The sequence below is a fragment of the Epinephelus moara genome, chromosome 7 (assembly GCF_006386435.1).
Source record: "Epinephelus moara isolate mb chromosome 7, YSFRI_EMoa_1.0, whole genome shotgun sequence".
In the NCBI taxonomy this organism is placed as follows: domain Eukaryota; kingdom Metazoa; phylum Chordata; class Actinopteri; order Perciformes; family Serranidae; genus Epinephelus; species Epinephelus moara.
This window is the reverse complement of record NC_065512.1, coordinates 25,814,373-25,838,496: the sequence shown is the minus strand read 5'-3', so window position 1 is coordinate 25,838,496 and position 24,124 is coordinate 25,814,373. Positions and strand designations below refer to the sequence as shown.

Below are 24,124 nucleotides of genomic sequence, written 5' to 3'. Positions count from 1 at the left end.
TATTGAATGAAAACTCAGCGCATTAACATCATCCTTACATACAGGTACCACCTTTCTATCTGTGCATGAATGTGTGTGTGTGTGTGTGTGTGTGTGTGTGTGTGTGTGTTTGTGTTGTACTTGAGTGTCTGCTCCAATAAAACAGCACAGCAAGATCGAATGCCGCTCTCACAGCAGAGTGGAAAAAGACCTCTGCAGATTTACTATGCTATTACCACACACACACAAACACAAACTCTCTCTCTCACACACACTCCTCGAGGAAAAAAGTTGTAATAGCCCAGTGCCCCTCCAAGGACGGGTGAGCAAGAGAAGAGCAAGCAGAGTAATCACAGTTAAAGAGAGAGAGTGTGTGTGTCTGTAGGGAGGTGAATAGATGGACTACAGGGGACAGAAAATGGTTTGGTGCTGGAAAAATGGATGGGGATATGAGCAGAGTGGAACATCCTGTCCCATCTACCATCCTTCACACACACACACACACACACACACTGGCTTGCCGTGGGAATGTTAGTGTTGCCGAGCAATAGAGTTGACAGATGAGTGAATCCAGGATACAGAACGTGTTCCAGTACTCCAAACAAGACCATTTAGTCCCTTTAATTCCTTCAATTTCCTTCAAAGCTCACTTAACCTGAAGCTCCTCCACATCCTCTACACAGTATGCAAATGTTGCCTTTGAAGTGAAACCTCAAAAATTGAGTCTCCGTTCTCAACAGACAGTACACATAATATGTAATATGTAATACTCATTTAGTGTATTGGAATTAAAACGAATATTCCTCTCCTGTTTAAATTATTTGACTTCTTATTTAAAGATGTTTCTGAAAAGAATATGAATGTCAAAAACTACATCTAGCATGGCCACTGTACAGGTGTGTGGTCATACTAGGTGTATTGTAGTTTGTTTGTTTTTTTAAATTTGTGCACATATTGGGGAAAAGAAATCAACATATTAATGAATTTGTGGCTTATATAGGCACATAATGGAGCCTCAGGGATGTACACTTTATTGGGTACACCTGTTCAACTGTTTGGTAACACAAATAGCTAATCAGCATCAGCAATCACGTGGCAACAACTCTGTGCATTTGGGCATGGTTGAGACGACCTGCTGAAGTTCAAACCGAGCATCAGAATCAGGGAAGAAAGGTGATTTAAGTGACTTTGAACGTTGCATGGTTGTTGGTGCCAGACGGGCTGGTCTGAGTATTTCAGAAACTGCTGATCTACTGGGATTTTCACACACAACCATCTCTAGGGTTTACAGAGGATAGTCCCGAAAAAGAGAAAATATCCAGTGAGCGGCAGTTCTCTGGGTGAAAATGCCTTGTTGATGCCAGAGGTCAGAGGAGAATGGCCAGACTGGTTCAAGATGATAGAAAGGCAACAGTAACTCAAATAACCACTGGTTACAACCAAGGTCTGCAGAAGACCATCTCTGAACCAACAACACGCCGAACCTTGAAGCAGGTGGGCTACAGCAGCAGAAAACCACACCAGGTGGCACTCCTGTCAGCTAACAACAGGAAACCGAGGCTACAATTTGCATGGGCTTACCAAAATAGGACAATAGAAGATTGGAAAAAAGTTGCCTGGTCTGATGAGTCTCGATTTCTGCTGCAACATTCAGATGGTAGGGTCAGAATTTGGTGTAAACATGAAAGCATGGATCCATCCTGCCTTGTATCAACGGTTCAGGCTGGTGGTGGTGGTGTAATGGTGTGGGGGATATTTTCTTGGCACGCTTTGGGCCCCTTAGTACCAACTGAGCATGGTTTAAACACCACAGCCTACCTGAGTGTTGTTGCTGACCGTGTCCATCCCTTTATGACCACAGTGTACCCATCTTCTGATGGCTACTTCCAGCAGGATAACGCACCATGTCACAAAGCTCACATCTCAAACTGGTTTCTTGAACATGATGATGAGTTCACTGTACTCCTATGGCCTCCACAGTCACCACATCTCAATCCTGTGTGATGCTATCATGTCAATATGGACCAAAATCTCTGAGGAATGTTTCCAGCACCTTTGTTGAATCTATGCCACAAAGAATTAAGGCAGTTCTAAAGGCAGAAGGGGTCCAACCTGGTACTAGCAAGGTGTACCTAATAAAGTGGCCAGTGAGTGTATATGTAGGTCTGTAACAGGTGACATACTGGGCTCTATTTTTGTGCATAGTGACATTTTCCAAAGAATCACTGAGGTTCTGTTCTCACCTGCTAATTTAGTAATTAAGTGACTTGTCTTTTGCCACAGTGCTAAACACAAGACCATATTTTTTAATCATACTTTTCATTTTATGTTTGGCACTACAGTGGTGGTAGTGAAGCTTTTAATGAGGTTTTCGAACCACAGCAGAATCCGGAAGTTCCGGTTTCACTTCAGCTCTCTATAGACTTGAAGTCTGAAATAAAGCTTCAGGTTGCGACTCAGTTTGCAAAGCGCAAGTGAAATGCAAGCCGTTCAGTAGTCTGTGCAGGCAGATGGGATGATTGATGTAGAAGTGTTTCTGTTAGAGAAGCAGAGAATATTACTTTTGCTCAATATCAAATTGTCTTCATGGGAAGATATCCAGGCCTAAACAATATTTGTTTCAGAAGTTACTTAGGAAATTCCCTACAGTCCCTTTCCCTCTGGACATACAAAAACACCTAACGCCCACTGACATCTGGGTTTTGTCTTGAGTGGGAAAAGTTACAACCAGCATTCATTCCCGGAATAGATGACTCTGCAGTAGTCACGGGTATTCATCGTCTCCAGCACCAATCGGCCTTTAGGGAAACATGACACAAGGGTAGACACACTAATTTTCCTTTTTCACCGCAACCGTCTGTATCTTCGACAACTCTTTGTCATCTCAGCCACAAATTCTGTCCATTTCCATCCAAGCAGCGCTCTAACATTGTTCCAAATCAGTCAGCATCAAGTTTTGAAAGAGAGACTGAATAAGCAGTAACATTTTCACTGGCCTCCGCACTGCTTTCTACTGTTGACTAATCCTGTTTTCCGGCACAGTCGTGACGTCAAACATGACACATCAAGAAAAAAATTCATTCAGGCATTCAGGCATACTCGTCTACTGGCAATGGGAAAGAAGTTCATCGCCTATTTTTAGCGGGGCTTTTTTACATTTACAATACCTGCATATATGCGCTTATTTTGGTGGGAAAAGAGTACATGATGTGTGTTTAATATGGTCATGCTTCATGCCCAAGGAACAGCCAGTTTTTCTGGTTCACTGCAGCTGCTTCATCCACCGTCGGATCTGTGTCTCCTTCTCTCTGAGGAGGAACACCAGCGATGATGCAGTTTCCAGTTATAGAAGCGAGACGCTTGTTAAGGGCAGGGAGCTCTAGTGACTCCTGACCCCGCTGAGGAAACTACAGTGCAGTGTGCCAGTGCAAAACATCGTGCTTCATGGTGTCAAGTTCAGTTTGGAAACGACCTCATCAAGATTTCCAGAATATTTCAAACAACTGTGCATTAAATAATTACAGCAGTGATAAATACAAAGAAACAGACAAAGGACAGAAGGCAGGATTTGGTCTCTGAGTCATAAGTATTTACTGCAGTTGGGATGTACTGCCACTCAACAAATTTCCTCTTATTGGTCACACCACTGCTATGGTCACCAAGCAATAAAGCCTCAATCTCACCCAATATAGCCTCAACTTCAACAACAGCCACCTCCATTTCACACTCCATGAAGTCTCTCCCTTTGATTCACAGTGTTCTCCATTCTTCCTTACAAATAAATAGATTTACACATATAAATAGATTTATGTGCATATCTGTGTTCACAGCAGCCGTTTTATTAACCATGTATTGTTGTAATACTTTAGTGTGCAGATGGTTTTTAAAGCAGCTTGGGCTTAAGCAGATCTCGCTTTTTTAATGCTCAAACTGCCTGTGAGAATCTGTGCACGCTTCAACAAATGTAACCTCGGGTGCAGACACTTGCTCTCGTGACCTTTGAGCAGCTAGAGTGACCCTGCCTGAGGGCAACATAATGCCAAGTGCTTTGTGGTGGTGCTTAGTGTTTTAGTGGAGGTCAAGGAAAAGGCAGAGTCCAGTAGTTATTGTTGCATTCCTGCTGGTTGTAGGTTTGATGGAACAGCTCTCCCGTGTGTTACTGCTGCTGTGTCAGAATTCACAGCCTCTGTGTTTAAATGTCAACAAGCAGAACATGGAATTGATATCGCAAAAAAATCTGAACGGGTTTGCTGTGGATGAGGTCGCATGCAGCGTGGTCTATGATGTTCTCCAGCCGAGGTTATGTTTTATATGCTGTAGCTATGTACAAATGTACCATTAAAATAATTAATACAATGGGCACTATGGATGTTGATGGCCATTGATACTCCAAGGCAGCAATACTAGAGTGTATAATAAAGATGGACGCATGACAGCTCCCCAAAAGTGAACCCAAAGCATCTCAGTCACCCCCTGGTGGCTGGCCCCTTCTATGTTAATGGATGGGACGTGGGCAATACTAAAACTTTAAAGGACATGTCAAATGTGTTTTTTTCTGAAAGATGGTTTCTGACATTTTATGTAGTTATTATCACGCTGGTGTATATTGACGTGTTAATTTTTTTGAGAACTTTGGTTTTACTTGATATTTGATACTTGATGTCCTGATTGACAGCTGTGTGTCAATCTTTGTGCTCACTGACGATTGATGTCTCTGCTTGCGATTGGGTCTGACCTATGTATGGGTGGGAACTTGATACCATGGAGATGGCAACCGCGCAGACTCTGGGCTCAAATAACATCACCAGTGCAAGATGACAAAGCCTTTACCTGGGATATTTTGGCTTCATTTTTGTCCAGTGGGAGAACGTGGAAACGCACTGTCCATTTTAATATATACATATATGCTTTCAACCTGTCAGGTTCATGAGGTGAGCTTTGACAAACAGATTTAAAACATTCTTTTGTTTTCCATTCAGAGTTTGAGCGTCATTTACCCTCTTGTCAGCCACACACAGTAGTATACAGTAGTTTCGGGGATATTTTAGGTATTCATTTCAGTGTCCAGTTATATTTTGTCTGTCCAGTTGTTGTTATGAATTTAATACTAATGCATTACCCTGCTTTTTTTTGTAAAGATTTGTATAAGTAATCGGAATCCAGAAAATCGCGATACTACGATGGCAATAACGCAAATTCAAGGAAAGTCCACGATATTTGCGGGAGCTTGAAATTTTTCAAAAGTCCCGCGATCTTTCGCATTTTTCCACATTTTTCAGCTGACGAGAAGTCGTCGGGCATTTGAAACGTCATCAGACACGTCATCAAATCACGCTAATGGCATCGCAGTATGGAGAAACGCTCTGTATTGACATAAGAACTTACACTGTTTAAATGCATACAATATGTGTTAAATTTATTAAAATGTTATGTTTACAGAAGATGTAGCTTACATGTTGTTTTACAGTCACATTGTCTGGTTTGAGAGCGACAATATTCACAATAATATTATTGGAGTCAATGTTTTGAAACTAATTAAATAAAACTAAAGAAGAGAACTATAAAAAAACATTTGCAGCTATTTTGTAATATTCAGTATGGTTATTATAGCAAGTGATTTCATTACTTATTTTTTTTGGAGGTAGTAGTTAAAAAAGACTACTCCTTTTGTCATTAGTCGCAATTTTTGTCATTTGCCGCAATTTCCGCAAAAAAATCACATAAAAATGCCGCAATTTTTTGACAAAATTTGCCACAAATTCAAGGGTTTTGGGCTGCGAGATCCTGGAGGGACTGAGTAATATGTTGTAACAATACCAAGAATGGACAGCCATGCTAGCTGCTCTTTGAGGTAGTACTTAGGGTCACTAAAATCCACAGGATCTGGATACCGTAGATATCTGTTCCACATTTCATGGCAGTACATCCAATAGTTACTGAGATATTTCAGTCTGGACCAAATTGGTGGACCAACTGACAGGCTGAGTGGCAGACTACTAGTGTTGCTAAAAATATCAGCGTGTTAGCTTTTGTTGCCAGATTACTCACAAAAAAAGAACCAGTGTAAACACAATAGCCTGCAGTGCATGTGTAGCCTATATTTGAAAACAACACTGGGTCCATTGAATGGATCTGCCTTTTCAAGTATTTATATTTTTAACCTGGTTGTGATATACTGTAATTAGTCCATCATTTAGTAGAGTCGTATTAACATATTTGGGAATATGGCTTTGAATTACTGTCTCTAAGTAATATAAATTAAACAAAATCCACACATCAAAGCTTTTGTCTTTAAAGTGGGGTCCAGAGGGGAAATGCGCTCGCTGCATAAAGATAGCAGCTCTCAAGGGTGGCATTATTAACTCCTCCCGAAGTGCTGTGCAACACCAGCAATTGTCTCGGCTAAGGAGGATGTTGTCAAGTTAACTTAACGTCTCCATTAAACCCAGTGCTGTGTTATTAAATATACTCACACTTATTGAGGTTAATTTAATCAAACTGAGACATAATATTTGAAAGAATCCTCAAGAGAGCCAAAAAATGTAGATGAAAGTTTTGTGCTTTTTTTTTCTGCTGAAGATGTCATGACTTTTAACAACAGTAAAAAACACAGATGAATCTTCTCTGGAATAGATAAATGAAATTACTAAAAGAAGAGGGTCGGCTGCTCTACGCTGCAAAAGACTGTTTAAAATGTAAATGGTTCATTCAAAAGAAATGAGTCTACTTGACACCTGCTGCCTTCTATTAGACACAAAGTGGCATATCTTGAATTGTATAACACATGGTTTTGGCCAATTTGGGATTTTCAGTTCAGTTCACTTTATTTATTCAGTATCTTGAAGTGCCATTTGTCTGACTTTAGTGGTGATACACATTTCATGATGAAGCCATCAGCACAGTCTCAATATGCTGGCCAGACAACTTCAAAAAGTGCTGTCAGAACAGTCAAAACCTGAACTGTGTGTGTGTCAGGGACTTTTCTATAAGCTGTGGCCTCAGGGAACATAGTCCCTGGTCCACCACTATTCGCAGCATCACTTGAAAAGTCAACTCCAGTAATATAAATGTAGTCTCCTTGGGTTTCCTGTTTCCTCTGACATATAATTGATGAAAACACAAGGTAAGTGGTGTCACAGTAGATTGACAAGGATAAGAGCGGTGGATGTTGCAGCGTATTGTTCCAGCAGACCCTCAGCGTACACAGAGCTGAGGATGGCTGTTAATTATTGATTTAATAAGCCCAGCGTGAGTGTGAGTGTGTGGCATACAGACTCTAATCCTATTATGAAGGTGTGTGTGTGTGTGTGTGTGTGTGTGTGTGTGTGTGTGTGTGTGTGTGTGTATATATATGTGAGTGAGCATATGTGCCTGAGCTGTATTATCTTGTGTCTATAAAAACAGAGGGGGGCTTTTACGAGCTCTTTGGGTATATATATATACAGTATGTTTTATATCTGTATATATATATATGCGTACATGTTGGATGTGTTCTTACCTGTGTGTGTATGTTGATGTTTTGCTGTCTTGCAAGCAATAAAAAACAAAGTAACAACAGCCGTATTACTGGTACACATGTAGGACACACGCACAAAGTCACAGCCTCTGCTTACGCTCACGGTTGTTATAAAAAATCAGCTGGAGATGGATGTTTTACCCTCTCATTTAAAGGCCATCTGGAGCTAAACTTAATCACAATAAAACAGAAGTAGTTTGGATTATTAATATTCAGGTTAAACAAGAAATCTGTAACAGTGAATGTAGTGAAGAAAACTGGGAGAGTAGACTGCGGTAAATTAAAGAAGAGATGGGGCTTATTTCTGTTGGCAGACCTCCTGTGAGAGCTGTAGTGTCTTTGAGTTGCTACCACAAAGAAGTGACCAATGATTTAGTGTAATGAAAATGAGACACAACAGCACCTGCTAATGGACCGTCGCAGAGCACAGGAGGTTAGGACCACTTTACAAGGTCCTGGTCTCAAGTTCCATCTGAATTACACCTCAGGCACGTTTGGACTTCTGAATGAGAAGATGTATTTTACAAAGAACTTTGGAAAACCAGATCTGCCATGACAATATAAGACTGTGATAGACAGTGACATGGTGGTGAAACACATACTGGCTGACCTCCAGAGGAAGATCTTTAGATAAATGTCAGAGTCTCCCCCGGCACATACTGGACATTTGATAAGGACATACATGACACCAGTATCTCTAATGCACTTTATCACGTATCACTTATGTCAGCACTATGCACTATGTGAGCATGTTATTACTAAGCACTCAGTGTATTTTGACTGCATTTGTTTGCACTGCTTAAATGTTTGCATTGTAAATCTTAATCTTGTTCAATTCAGTACAGATCTTTGTAGAACATAGAAGTTAATTCAAATATTGTCTCTATTTTTTCCTCTTTTAGCTCAGAAGTCATTGTGGTGCCCCATGTCTTTAACACTTTTCCTCAAGAATAAGAAAACTCACTGTCTCTTTTAACACTCTCACAGACACACAATAACTGTATATAGTTGAAAAACCATCTAAAGGTGTTGGTGTTTGACATGAGAACGAGGTATTTGGGAGAACGCTCAATATACGCTCAATATAGCTCAAGATATAATGAAAGGTGAGACCATACTGTTAATACTTTTCATTTGCCCTTTTGTGCTGATTTGATTCTTGACAGAGGTCCTTGATAATTGATGGGTGCGCCATCATGACAGTGTGCAAGCTTGGTGTGAAATTAAAGATATATTAAAGGTTAAAGGCAGAGCATTAATATGGCAGCAAACGAGTATTTGCTATGTGAAGATATAGTGGAGTAATGGCGTCTCGAGCAGTGAATGTAGTCACGCTCCCTTTGTGTGTGTTGTAATCAGAGCTACTCTATAGCTTGTCATGGTAAGCCAATCCAGCTTGCATGTTAGTGTATGTGTCTATCCCATTGACTAGCTAAACACCGCCGTTCTGCTCTGCTCTCATACAGCGGTTACTACTGATATCAGGACAGTGTTGTCGCGGAAGCATAGCACCCAACTTCCAATTCCCAGAGGGGTTAACACTGCTAGGTCTTGTTTAATGCTGTTTATGGTGTTGGCACCGTTAGCTGCTAGCCACCAGCTCAGCCACCTTCATGAGAGAACAAGCAGCAGCCTCCAAGATTGAAAAATGAAGCAGTTGCGGAAGTGCTGAAAACTGCAATTCATCAAATGGCCACTTGAGGCTGGCTCCAAAAGTAAATCTCCATAGACCCTCATGTTAAAATGGCCAAATTTACAGCGGAAATAAACATGTTTACAGCCCGGTACAAAAATCAGTTTGGGTCTCTATGGCTAATTTCAACATTCATGACAATTGTACAGTGGGTGTTTTTAATCTCACCCACTTACATTTTATTAAGGCCCAAAGTTATGAATATTTTAGGGGAGGGCTGCTTGAGTGACTGTCTGCGAAGTGTGGCCACAGTCTTTGAGCCAGATCCACCCGTCGCTACGCCACAACTCCAATCTCTTGTCCAAATATGGTCACTTCTTCAAACCAAGAAAGGCCAAACTTGTGGCCACAAACCGTGACAACACGGTAGCTACTAGGGGTGTAAATCACTGGTTTCATCACAATACAATATCACATCGATTCTTTAGACGACAATACAGTATTTGCTGATATTACAAAGTCTGCCACGATACGATTTCGAGACGATGCAATTTAGCGGCCTGCGAATTATATGAGACAACATCATCTGCATCTGATAACACGATCATTTAATTAAGGTATGAAATTCAGCTCAGTAATAACTGTCAAGGTTCATAGACATGTCAGTTGTTTTCTGTTAGTCCCCTGTTATTAGCTCAAGCATGTTTACATTGCATAAATTAGCCTAGTGGCTAGCGGACTTTCCACCATTCATAACCTAAAAATTTACATGTTGTTGATCATTCAATCGATATATCATTTCAGATCGATGGATCATTACACCCCTAGTAGCTACTTTATTATTTGTACAGTCTATGGTTTAGAACCTTGTACAGACAACTTGTACGCTCTGAATTTCCTATAGAACACTTATATGAATTAATTTAGTTTCAGGAAGGCAGTAACAAACACAAACATACAAAGCCTGTTAGATAGGGTTGCGTATTAAACCTGAACACATGTATTTTAAGTAATGAACTGAATGCTTTGGTAGCAGGAGTATCAAAAACTGTGATGTACTGACTGTTGGCATTGAATGCTTGGCCAGACTTTTACAGTTTTTTCTGCCTTTTATTTAGTGCAAGTAATTATGTGGCTTCTTGTAATTAACATGTAACATTTAAAAGCATTTTCCAGTCCTTTTTTTTCTTGAATGATAAAAAAAGATTCAGTAGAAAACCCTCTTTATATTCACCTTTTTGCTATCAGTACTGAAACTCCGTTATTTCAAATACCCAGTCGTGCTAAATTGTCCACAGCAACCAACTGGTCGATCCATCAACCACACATGGTCAGCCCTTGTGTGTGTGTCACAGGGGCCTTGTTGAATGGAGCAGTCAGTCCCATGTTGGACAAGTCACCTCCCTGTACCTTATGTCTACAGCGGACACACACATACACTGAGAGACTTGAACAGATGGGAGTCTCAGTTGTGGTTGATGGAGGGACTCGTGTGTTTGTGTGTATGTCCCTAAGGGCAGGACACACACACACACACACACACACACACACACACACACACACACTCCTTCTGTCCATTAAAGAAATCCACAAACACTAATTACTGCACCACAGGGGTGAGAGAGCACTCTGAATGAGAAGTGTGTGTGTGTGTGTGTGTGTGTGTGATGCTAAAACTGTGCCACTGACAGGTACAACACTAAAAGAACCTTTTCACACATGAAGGATACGACAATCCTGGTTTGATTTTTCCCGTTCGCACAATTCCACTTTCTTCACACATGAAATGACTCTTCTAGATAGATTCATTTCTCTAGTGGCAACACAGCAGGAAGACACTGGTAAGTTTGAAAGTAATGACACCGACGAAGAAGGATGTTATCTCACAGCCTGCTACAGTGATGGATTATAAACTTGCAGGCAAACGGCCGATTATTGCCTCAGCACCCCAACTAGATATCAAATCTGTGTCTACACAATGCAGCGACGAATTGTCTCCTCTATTTCATCATTCATTCACAAGACAATTATTTTGCGTGTTTGACACAGCCTGATAGACAGCACCACGGTTAGAATTAACAAGACACAGATAAGTTTTGGTCTTCATTTTAACTCCTAACATACCCACATGCTGTTGATTCTAGAGGTAAAGAAGTTTTCCTGGATTGTCATGCTGCATTAAATTCGATTAAAGCTGGAAACTTTAATTGTGTTGTAAATGTAGGGTGCAATTTTTTAATTCCAATTTTCAAAGCATTTGCTTTCCTGTGCATTTAAATGATAATTAAATGTTAAATGTATTACACTGCTGTCTTAAGAAGGTGGCATAAGATTCTGTCTATATTTATACATTGTATAACTATATAATTATGTGTGTGTATATTCTATGTATGTATGAACAGATGTTCACATATGGGCAAGTGGGTTAGAAATCTACTTGCCCAAAGTCAATTTTTGCTTGCCCCTACACAAATTAATCAAACAACAACAAAGACTAAAGTTAATTGCCATGTTTTGTACAACCATGGACAAGGCCCCAGAGGGGTTGTCGGCAGCCCTCTTAGCTACCATGCCAGCAAAATGCTCTCAGCTCATGTTATGGTATTCCACTGACATTTTCCGGGGACTTGACATGACTTTAAGAACTGCCCCGTTTTATCTGCCTTGCTCTCAAACTAGTGGCAAACTGTGCAATGCATTGTTGGAGTTCTGCCCACATCCTCTTGTGCCACCTAGCTAAACTCCTGTGTCCAGGATAATTGAAATGCTTGCTTGCACTTCAGCTCAAAAACTTTGTGTTTACCCACCGCCATCTTCTTGCAAACACGATTGGTACTGCACATGTGCAACTCTCATTAGAGATGAGAAGGAAGCAAAATGGCTCATGCCTTAGCTGCTTCCATCATCAGCTCCAGGTTTAACAATGTGTTTAAATCTTCTTTACCACTTCCCTGATCGGGCAAGTGAGTTGCTAGATTTACTAGCCCCATGTGGTATTTCAGTCGCCATGGGCAATCAGGCAGTCCTTACTGTTGAGCCCTGATGTTGGTATTTTTCCTCATTTTAGCAATAACGGAAGAGTTAAAGAGATGTTACCTGACAAATTATTAGAGTTAATGTTACAGGGTTGGTGCTACAATGTATGGTCTGGAGGGACAAGTCCTGCCCTACTGTGCTATGATTGAACAGGGGCACAACAGGTGCATGAAACCCCCGCAAACAACATTTTTACAGCTTCACATCCAGGGGTAAATGGACACTGGAGGAAAGACAGAGGGCCCTCAGCTGTGGGTGTGGATCTAGCTGAACTCCTGCCCTCCCTCTGGTTCTTTGGCGGAGGAGGAGAGCTCAGCCTTTGTCAGTAAGGCTTGCTGGAGGCTGCTTAGGGGCTGTAGGATAAAGCCAGGCAGCTAAAAGTCAAGCAAGGGCCTACGGAGCATGCTGGAGGTTTTACCAGGGCCGGAGAGGCGGTCATAGCGGGTGAGAGGAGAGTCAGGGCCCACAGAGCATGTTAGAGAACCAGAGAGAGGGCGGGAGGTCTGCTGGGTCTTTGTCCACAGCCGAATGTACTCTGTCGGCTTTCCTCCAGTGTCAGCACACCTCTGGATGTGGCATCTCCAACATACTCCGCAGGCCCTGGCTCTCCTCTCACTTGCTATAACTGTCTCTCCAGCCCCGACAAAGCCTCCAGCATGCTCTGTGGGCCCTGGCTTTACTTTCAGCCACCTGGCCTTATCCCACAGCCCCTGAGCAGCCTCAGGCAAGCCCCAATGACCCAGGCTGTACTCTACTTCTCTGCCAGAGAGGCAAAGGGAGGGCGGGAGTTCGTCGGGGTGTGTGCCCACACCAAAGGGCCCTCTGTCAACTTTCTGCCAGTGTCCACATACCCCTGGATGAGAAGCTCTGGACTTAGCACATATTGTTAAGATGCAATGACGGGAGGAGAGGCTTTGTGGCTGTGGTCAAAATCAACACTCTTGCATTGCCTCTGACAGTCCCTCTGGACCATCCATTTTAACATCAACCGTTTAACAGTGACTCTGGGTCCTTTTAGAACATGATGCCAGCATGTACTGTAAACTTGCCAGAACATTTATGGAGTAAAGAGCACATGTTACAGGGCCTTTACAATGCTGTAAAGACACTAAGCAAAGCACCAGCACTGCCACTCAAGTAGCTCAGCACACCCTGAACAAAAGAGGGAGAGAAGAGAAGACTGGGGGTGAAGAGAAAGGAAAGTATAAAATACAGTCTTCAAATCTAACACATCTTTGAAGTCTTAAAAATGTCTTTATTCAAAGAAATTCAAGGTCTTATAGTGTCTTGTTTTATTTCATTGAAAGAGTTGACATTCTACGAAGATGACAGTACGTCTGATGTGGGAATTATGCACTTTTTAACCTAGAAGACGAATGTTTCCGTTTGCAAATTGAAAGCTGATGCCATCTAATAATTGTCATGAAGCACACGTGTATGTGTGAGTGGGGGCTGATACCAGTAGAGGTGGAGGTTTTTTTTTTTTTTCAGTTTAAACAAAAAGAAATGGGAGTTAGAGGAGAACTTACTTGCAGTGACATTGTGGTGTATTTCAGATGCTCTCAATGACAGATCTCTTGTGATGGAGTTTGTATCCCCAGGAATAACTGGAATAATACAACATCAAACAACAGAATTGGCCCATCGTTGAGATTCAGGTGGGATCGTTTCCTTTTAAAAAATATAGGCCTCCTTCATACAGCTTGACCTCCCTGCTCCAGGCTCAGTGAAGAGAGACAGCAGCCTGCCCCTAGTTTTAGTTGATGCCCCTCAGCAGAGGGAGCTCGGTGACCTCCTCCCCTCGACATCAAGCAGCAAACCCAGCAGTTACCTGATGAGGCCCTCCAGCAGCCTCTATGAGGTCACCCCACTCTGTTGGCCTAGGGGAAGAGAAGTAAAGTGGGAGTAAAAGTGAGAAGAAAGACAAGCAGCTATCCACCCCAACGCCCTCCCATCAACCTCTGTGTGGTGCAAAAATGTAGCACTTTCTTCACTCACCAAAAATGATGCCTGTGAACATAATCCAGGCAGAAATTGCATTTCTTACCGCAATGAAACTGGGATAACATATTCAGAGCGTATAAACATAATTTTTATGACACATGGGTCGCCAAGGATCGAGCCACAAACCATACAATCACAAGTTTGCTTCCCTCCTTTCTCACTTTTTCTCCTCTGGTGTATATTTTCTTCTTCTCCACTACTTTACCTATTTTTTGCCTTCTCCCTTCCTGTTTTTACTGTCTTCCTTTCACATACACAAGCACACACACACACACACTGCTCCCATGGGGTGTTCACATTCATTTCCAAATACAAGTATAGACTTTGTACTGCTCACCCAGTCCCAACTAATTGCCACAAAAACTTTGGTATAAATGTGTTAACATCACAATGCTTTATAAGCTGTATAGTTGGGTCCAAATATAAGTATATAGTTATTATACAATATATACTATATAGCCAAATGTATCTGGACACACCTCTTCATATATTTCGGTGTATTTTTTTGGAAGTGTCTAAACTTCCATACTAACTTGCTTGTTGGTACATTAAAAAAGTATGGGATTTTTTTATTATGTCTAAAACCTTGTTGTGAAACCAGTAGTATGTGAATTGCGTACTATTTCTGGTGAAATATGACAATATGCAAACACTGGATACTATGTCAGCATAAATATTCCACAATGCAGTGCAGTCGAGGACAACATTCTTAACAGGCAGCGACCGTGAGGCTTCATTCTGAGTGTAGGGGCTCTAGTTTCGCAGACCGGGCACGGCGGAGGCGCAGCGCACCTGCACTTCACCAACTGGGTGTGGCCAGGCGGATTTTGCAAGTTTGGCACACCGTGCGTGCTGGCACAGCTACTCCTCTTTCCCACCTCCGTCCCTCCTACCTGCGCAAGTCAGAAAGAGGGAGGAGAGAAGGCGTGGAGTGGGTTTTACACACATCACACCAATCAAATGAGCCCCTCTCCTCGCCCTTAAATGTGCCGCGCGAAGGTGTAATGAGAGTTTACTCAATTTGACTGATGTTTTGGTCCGGGAGGTCTGCTCGCAGTGTCCGAATACATGGAACTGTGAGCAGACCTCCACGGGCTGATGATGCAAAGGTAGCCTGGGAGGAGGTCACCACAATTGTAAATCAATGTTGCGTTTCTCTCGTGCGCGCGCGCGCTCTCTTTCTCTCTCTCGCAGTCTCACTCTGTTTCTTTTCTTTTGACTTTTCTAAGATGACAGATGCTGAATATATACTCCCTATCTGATGCTGTGGCTGTTTGTGGTTGGCTGAGAGGGATGTGAACTAGCACCCCACGTTACATCCTTAACGTAAAGTTATGAAATTAACATAAAGTTATGGAGGATGAGGTTTAGAGAAAGAACCATGGTGAGGACGTATCTTTAAATGATTAAAAGTTTCCTCAAAAGTTTACAAGGTTTTGAACTGGTCTCCTTGGGGAAGGTCCTGTGCTTTGTGACCCATCCACCACCCCAACCTGCCTCCTTACTGGACCGCTTAAGATTTCTTCCTTCTTTACTCCCGTCAGCACATTGGTCACTTGATCACAGCATACCTTAGGTTGTGCAGGAATTACTGACTCATGATTACGTGGCATATGTATGAATGTGGGAGCATTGCTTTTCATAGTAAAATGGTGCATGAGAATAGCGTGACTGGATTAATGGTTTTAAAATGAGGATGTTCAACAGTGACCCTATTTACACTTTGTCAAAACTGCTCTGATCTCAAGAAATCTAAGTATAAATGCATTCAAGACATATTGAAGTCCAGTTGCCTAGTTTTGAGGTGGTTTTAGGCTCATTCTAGCCACATGTTGAAAAATATTTTTAAAAACAGTGTCTCTCTCTCTTAAGACACATACATAAGCTTAACATCTCCCAGGTGTGACTGTGTCAGGCAGTGAGAGAGCATTGATCTGTATGGGTGAGGGAGAGCTGTAAGTGAGAGCCGGTAAGGACGATAAAACTTTTGTCTTGCCCATAGTCAATACATAGGAGTCTTTAAGGGGTTCGTGTTAGTTTATGGATAATGGTGAACTTGTTAGCTTTTATTGCTAACTGTTAATTGTTGTTACTTTACCGCTGACGTAAACAAGTCAGTCACTTTTGGCAGCTGCCGCACAGCTCCAGGTACATCACCACTGCTCAGTGACCTGGTGGAAGGCTGGTTTGCACACAGCCTGGGAAACAATGATGGATTATAATAACATTTGTGATCTGTGCAATGTAGACACATATGTGGCTCCACTGACTAGTGTTAATCTTTAGTGTAGTTTCAGATGGCAGTCACAGTAACTGCTGAATAGTGGTAGTAGTTGATAGTAGGATTAGTAGTAGTCACAGCAGCATTAGCTCTGTGTTGTTTGTGTGTGTGTGTGTGTGTGTGTGTGTGTGTGTGTGTGTGTGTGTGTTTCCTCACATTGCGTCACCACTGATCTCAGTACAGTCAGGCACCGGAGCCTTAGGCTGTTCTCTTCAGCTTAGCGTCTGGGGAGAATGTAAGTGAGTGTATAAAAAAGATTTTGTGTGTGTGTGTCTGTAAGTGTGTGTGCATAGTGTTATTGTAAACACCTTCTCTGGGAAGAAAAGAAGTTGTTTCTCTTTCATGCATTCTTCTGTTACACGCTGCTGTTTGTTTACCTGGATCTTCTTTAAGATAAACTCCCTTTTAATACCTGTCTCCTTCAAGAACATGTTCAGTATATTAAGTGTGTGCCGAACATGGCAGTGTTTGTTTGGGTGTGTGTGGTTGAGAATGTGAATACAGGTGTGATGATGAATATCTGTGTGTCAGTGGTTGTATAGAAATGTAGCTTTTGTGTCACCTGCAAGTTAAAAACTGTATTAGCTTGCAGATTTGGAGCTTTTATTGGAAAACATCTTATCTCACCACATGTAATAGGATGAACTTGATCCAATTTAACTCTTAATTGATGCCCCACTCCCCTCGGTTATTGTTGCTACACTTGTCAAGCTTTGCTGGTGTGTTCCCCAAATCCAATGAAAATCAGGATAGAGCTGCTAACTTTAGCCTAAACTCTGATAGCATCCAAGATAAGGGCTGCGCAATGTATTGTGTTTGTTTGTTGTTGTTTTTTTAGCCGACATTGTAATGCAACTTGTGCAGTAAACTCATCACAATAGTTATGACTAAGTTGAAAGGGAGTGTCAGTAGAAAACTGCACTTTAAAACATAACCATCATTCTTATTCATATCAGCGTGTTCAATAGAAATTTTGAATTTCCTTTCATTTTTTTAGGTCGACTAGCAATTTGTTGAATTTTAGCATTATACTGAAAGCAGCAGAAAGGCTGAGTACACCTTTGTATCTGTTTTTTTTCCACCAGTACTATGAGAATGGCAATATTGAGCAATTTGATCACGCATTTTCTTCATATCGTGCAGCTCTAATCTGCTTTCACATAGTGGGGACACATCGCACATTGTGCTAATTGCAGATAGGGCTTTTTCTCTCTTTTAATAACAAATCAACAATTAAAATAATATGTACATGAGTAGTAGATACACATGATAATAGTGATGGTTTGTGGGTGCAGTTTGGAGGGGAATGTGTGTTTGTTGTGTGTATGTGTGTGGTACAGTATATGTGCAAATATACATGTTCTAATCATCATCATCATCATCATAATGCTATTCAAAGAAGGAAACAAAAGTGGGGGGAGGAATAGAGTAAAGAAATTTGAGAGATAGAAGATATACAGAGTACAAAGTAAATATTTAATAAAGATTGATAAAGAGACATCAATAATAATTTTATTATTGTTATTATTACTAGGGATGTTCCTTAATTTTAAGACTAGTCGACTAGTCAAAAAAGAGGAAAACACCCTGAAAACAGCCAAAATTTAGCACAATTTATTGTCAAGTATTTGAAACATTGTCCCAAAAAATATTGTGTGCAGTAAGAGCCCTTTGAAGTCTAAAAACAATCTTCAGCAACCATGTTGGATTTTAAATGCCGGTATGAGTATGAGAGTATGAGATACTTTGCGCCATGCGGTATGAACGTGAACATGAACATTCAGGCTCAACATATTGTTTTAACTGCTGAGGCTTTTACCTTCAACAATGTTAAGTGGAAACATATCTTGCGAGGTCATTGTCGTGATGAGCTGCGTTATCTTCTCAGACTGAGTAAATAAATAGGGCTTTTTTATGTACCTTCAGTGTTTCTCGCAGAATTAGAATCTATGTTTGCAGTAGCTGACGCCATGGGTCGACCATTTTGCGGGTATGTGAATGCAGCGCAGGTGGAACTCTTCATGAGTTCTTTGAGTTGCGCCATAGATAACTAATCAGTCGATCCGGTCAGAGCAGATCAGATCAATAGATGAGAGGAGCAGCTGCTGCAGAGGCAAACCTTCAGACCCAGCGCAATGAACGGTTTAGTTTCACTTTCACTGAGCCCACTGAGTCTGCTGCTCCACTTGGGCCCAGAGTGCGCACTGTGCTCAAAGAGTGTGACGAGAAATGAATAAGCGGAGAGTATGTATTCCAACTGCACTCCTAATGAACGGTCCAGCTACAAAAATAGAAAAGCTGCTACACAAAATTGAATGTGTGGGAAATGCTAAACCTGTTACCCCACAAAGTCACGTATGCCTAGATAATTGATTTCATTGATTGATTTATTGATTGATTTTATGAATATAGAAGACAGTCAATCCGAGAGACAACATGTGAAGTGTAAACACTTACTTCCAAAATGGTTCCTGATGTCATAGAAACAGGAGACACAAAACAGAATCCCTAGAACAATAAGCAACAAAAAAAACAAGGACATCCTACATACAAAAAAACCACAACAGAGATGAACTCCAAACCCTGTCTTAATATTGTCCTTTTCTTCACAAAGCCCAAAAGCATTTACAATAAAAGCACCAAAGCATTCACTAGAAGAAAAAAAGAAACATAATAAAAATGCAATAAACCACCTATGACCTGCCTGTCACATTTTAATTGGTCATCTTACCCCAGAGATGAGGCCGGACCTGACCTTTTAAAACCCCTCTAGATTGTGACTGCTTGCTGTTTAGTGGGACGCTATTCCACAGTATGCTCCCTGTATAACAAAATGAGCTCCAGGTTACGATGTCAATGTTAGTTACTTAATGCTGTGCCTAGTTACAGTCGCTAAGCTATGATTGGACGGTTGTTCAGGGAAGGGTTTTAGGGAATGGTCAAGAAAAAATTAATCAGTCCTGCACCTGCTGTTTTTAAAAGAGCTTTAACATGAATAAAGTTCAATGCAACATCATTTTCTGCACAAGTATGACATCATTTAAAACATCACTTTTGTGCAGGGTAAATGGGTCAGTGTGTGTCTGTCCTTCACATGTGATAAGCGAGACACCACAGACCTGATTTTGATGAAACTCCAGGGAGTGATGCATCACGCTGCTCTGGCATTTTCAAAATTACTGTGTTTGGCCCAAGGTGGGAGCAGCAATTACCTGGCAAACATTTTAATAACCAGTCATATCTCACATACTGCTGGGGGGAATAAAATGAAACTTGGAGCACATACCCAACTATCCGTGCTTTACAAATTTGTCTCCAGGGCCAACAGTTTGCAACATATTGGATTTTCCATTGTTTTGAGTTGCCTCAAAACCAGTTTGCCCCCAGGATTTTTTTCTCTTCTTCTAATCCAAATTAATTTACTGATCACTGCAGGAGTCGCTGCCTCATTTGTACCTTCCCTCAAATATGAGGAACTACAAATGTAAAAATGAAAAGAGAACAATGCGAATAGACCCGTACAACATATTTTACATTGTTGCGTAACAGACTTGAAACTGATTTGTTCCAGGCATGGCACAAAAGGCACACTTTCCAGCTCCTTAGTAGGAAGAATATAATGAAACTGCAGTTCACTGTAAATTCTGGAAATTGTCAACCCCTAGGTTTGTGAGGTGTAGTTATCTGGCATCGTTTCAACACAGTGGCACTACTACTTGACAGCAATGCTTTTAATCCTCTGCAGAGGCTTCAAAATGCACTTAATGCTGCTCTGTGCAAGATTTTTATGTGGAAATACACCTGTCACCTAACCTTTTATGTTAATCACTATGTGGGGGTGCGCTATAGAAGAAAATCCTATTCTCGCTGTGACCCTGTTTTCTGGTGTAGGCTAGGATAACTGGCAGGTAATCTGCTCATCTGCTCTGCCTGTAGGAAACAACAAGTCGAAGCTTAGGAGCAATATATTAAAGTATCTAAAACAGCAGCATGTGAGCACTCTAACCTGGTGGTTCCTAACCTTTTTGGCTTGTTTTGTGACCCCTAATCATGCAGGTTATGCGGGATTAGAGACTCACACAGGTTATGATCTTTTTTTTTTTCTTTTTTTTTTACATCTCTCATTTGAGGGATTTTTTAATAGAGATATTTTTAGAGCTTTTTTTGCCTTTAATTGATAGGGCAGTTTATCAGTGTAAAGGGGGAAGAGAGGGGGGATGACATGCAGCAAAGGGCTGTGGGTTGGCATTGAACCCACGGCTGCTGTGTCAAGAACAAAGCCCCTGCACATAGGGTGCCTGCTCCATCAGGTGAGCAGCTGGGCGCCCCTCATTCAAGGGCTTTTACGAGGCCTGAAAAGATACACATACACACATCCAGTATATTAAACAAGAAAATTGAAAAAAATTATGAATTATGAGAAATTTGACATTTGTTTCAAATATCAACTTTCAAACAACCCCACATTGGGAACCACTGCACTAACCAGAGAATGCTAAAGTCACCAGCAGTGGCAGAAGCTCTTCACCATTTGTACACTGACCAGACAACAAGATTAAAGCTGTAGTTGGTAACCTTTATAAAAATACCTTTTTTTGCATATTTGCTGAAACTGTTATTATATCCTGACAGTAGTACATGAGACTGATAATCTTGCTCCTCCTTAAGCTTCTAATAGGATTTCCTAGAATCCACTGTGACTGAACAAAAACAACCAATCGGAGCCGAGGAGTCTCTAACGCAGCTGTCAATCATGTCAATCAAAATTGCGGCCAAATTGTCAAACTAAGCAGCACTGATCAAATAATCTGTTACTGCATTGCGTATTTCTTTTAAATGTTTTCAGAAACGTATTTTAGTGTACTGTTTAGCTGTAAAATGAGAGTTTGCTTCATCTCCTGGGTGGTGCTTGGTTTGGCTCAGCTGTTTACTTTACAGCTAAACAGTACACTAAAATGTGTTTCTGAAAACATTTGAGGTGAGAAATAGAATAGAATCTTGATTAATGTTTGATCAGCGCTGCTGTTCAGTTCAGTCATGGTAGAGTCTTGCTAAGGCCATTAGAAGCACTGCGAGAGGGCAGGGGAACAATACTGTGCGGATGTAGTGGCAGTTTAAAAAAAAATTAAAGTTTGCTCTATTTGGAGCAACATATCGCTGCCCACCGAGGAAAGGCACTCTTGCGCTTCAGCCAAAAATAAAACTGGATCGGTGCTCACAGTACAGGACAAAATAGTAGACACTACATCAAGTGGACCACTTCAAAAAATGACTGAACCCAAATGAAAGGAGGCTGGAGCACTCGATAAAATTGCAGAGCTTTTAATAAGGTGCAAACAGACTGACGCTTCGACGCTACTGCGTCTTCTTCAGAGTCAAAAAAAAAGGCTGCTCACCGTCATAAGGAACATAAGGAGAACATACTTCCTGTTTTGTTTGCTGCACGTAAAGTCCTTTCTTTGTAAAGTAAGTAAATGTTTGTAATGTTTCTGTTTTTCAGAATATACCAGCGCTGCCTTGCGGTAAAGCCCTCTACTCCTACGAAGGAAAAGAACCAGGCGATCTCCAATTTTCCAAGGGTGACATCATCATCCTGCGACGCAAGGTGGATGACAACTGGTACCACGGCGAGCTCAACGGCTGCCATGGTTTCTTGCCTGCCAGTTACATCCAGTTGCTGCGTCCCCTGAGCCAAACTCCACCCCAGGGCAAAGCGCTGTATGACTTTGAGGTCAAAGATAAAGACCAGGATAAAGACTGTCTGGCCTTCAGCAAGGTAACACACACACAGACACAAGTTGTATACACACACTCACCTGAGGAAATAGTTTTGTGTAAAATGGACGGGCTGTATGGGTGAATCAGTGGAGAGAGATTAGAGGGATGGCTGGATTTACGACAGCATAAATAACGGAGTAGAAGAAAACACTTATCTGTGCTGTTAAACCACAGTGGTTCTTTGTAGATCACTAATAATTTATCACTGCTGACTCTACTCATCAGATTGGTTTCAGAGTGAAAACCAAAGCAACTTCAAACGAGGTAACAAAGTTCATGCCCTGCGTGGTGCCTTCCCAAAAGAGCTGCAGTTTTTACCTTCTACTCCAGATATTTCTTGTACTCCATTTATTCTATTTTGTAAATAAGATAATGTGATCAGCATTTACATCCAGAGCAATGACAATTCACAGCTGATCAAGTCTGATTTAAATAAACTACTTCTATAGTACCACCTCTCAATGACATAGTTGTTTGTGAGGTTGTTTGACATGTGAAGTGATCATTTCTGATGAGGTGTCCATTATCATTTTTTACCTTCCCACGTGTAGCCATTAAAAACTGGCCTCTGCGAAGGCCATTAAAACCTGATAATGGATACCTCAAAGGGCATTAACCCGCTTATGCCATGGTCACTTATCAAAGAAATAAAAAGTAAGAATATTCATTTATATTTTTATGATTTTGCAGTCGAAGTCTTAAAACCGTAACACCTGAGGGTGTCCCTAATACATGGAACAATCATTACTGCCCCATAAGGTTCCTATGCAATGGAAATTTTATTCACTACTCCAGTAGATAGGACGTACCTCAGATACGACCAGTTGGAGATATTTCTTTTCCGCTCAGCTCATAGAACCCTTTGGCTTAGCTGTGAGACAGAAAGCTAACGTTATGCTAGCAAGATTCAAAGTCAGTAACACTGAAAATGTTACAGTAAATATATTTTGACAGTATGTTGAACACAAAGACTAGCTAGCTATCCAGCCATGTCATTGTTCCTAAATTAATATCAAGATTGTAACGGACAAACAGTATGCTACATGTAATATTACTGTTGGCTGCAGTATGAAGTAGCGAGTTGAATAGTGGATGGGATGTGAAACGATTGCGTGACTTCAGAGGGGCAGTGTAGTACCTGCAACGTGTGCTACAGTCTCCATCATGTGGTGTTCGGAGGATGAGGCACTGAAGGACCACACTCAGTGCTGTAAATTCTTTCAATCAGGAGAGACTTGTTTCCGTGAGAAAAGAATATTTATTTACATGTGCACATAAGTATGAGAAGTGTGAAAAGTCTTTGGCGATTAGACCCCATCATGATGTCATCTATTCCAGGAGGGTGGTAAAGACATGGTAGATTAGGGACCCCCAACTTTGGATTCTAGATGCTGGTGGTGGTAATGGTGGTGATGAGATGAGATTAAGAGGGGGCTGAGGATCTGGATGGGAAGAGGAGTGGGCTTTTGATGAGCTTGTCCTGGGCTCTGGATAAGGTGTCTGGAGGTGAATGGAGTGGAGGACAGCTGAAGGAAGCAGAGAGGAGAACAGATGAAAAGTTTTGCAGCAGCGACCTGAATGGCCGAAGGAGATCATTGCAAAGTTTGATTGGCTAACCGGAGAGGGAACACCCATTGTCAACTGATTGGTGGAAGTGGTGGGAGTCGGATTGACGGAGAATTGTGAATGGATATAGTATAAAAAAATCTTCCTGATTGAACTAACACTGAGTTTCATTTGTGAACAAAGGCTTTGGCTATGTTCCCTACTTATATTAGACACAGGTTGATACTATTATGTAGCCAGCGCAGTTTTACCAGAACTACTTAGTAGGTGTCCATTATCAGTTTTTAACAGATACCCTGCAGCCAATCAGAATTGAATCCTGAAATGGGTT

At 41.4% G+C, this 24,124-nt stretch overlaps 1 protein-coding gene across 3 annotated transcripts in view; it reads left to right on the top strand.

Moving 5' to 3' along the window:
- Positions 1 to 24,124, top strand: part of LOC126392992 (E3 ubiquitin-protein ligase SH3RF3-like) — a 149,616-nt gene that overhangs the window by 70,646 nt on the left and 54,846 nt on the right. For all 3 annotated transcript variants that reach the window (XM_050048804.1, XM_050048803.1, XM_050048802.1), the window contains exon 2: positions 21,950 to 22,225. In XM_050048804.1, the coding sequence (XP_049904761.1) occupies positions 21,950 to 22,225 (276 nt within the window). The remainder of the gene's footprint in view (positions 1 to 21,949; positions 22,226 to 24,124) is intronic.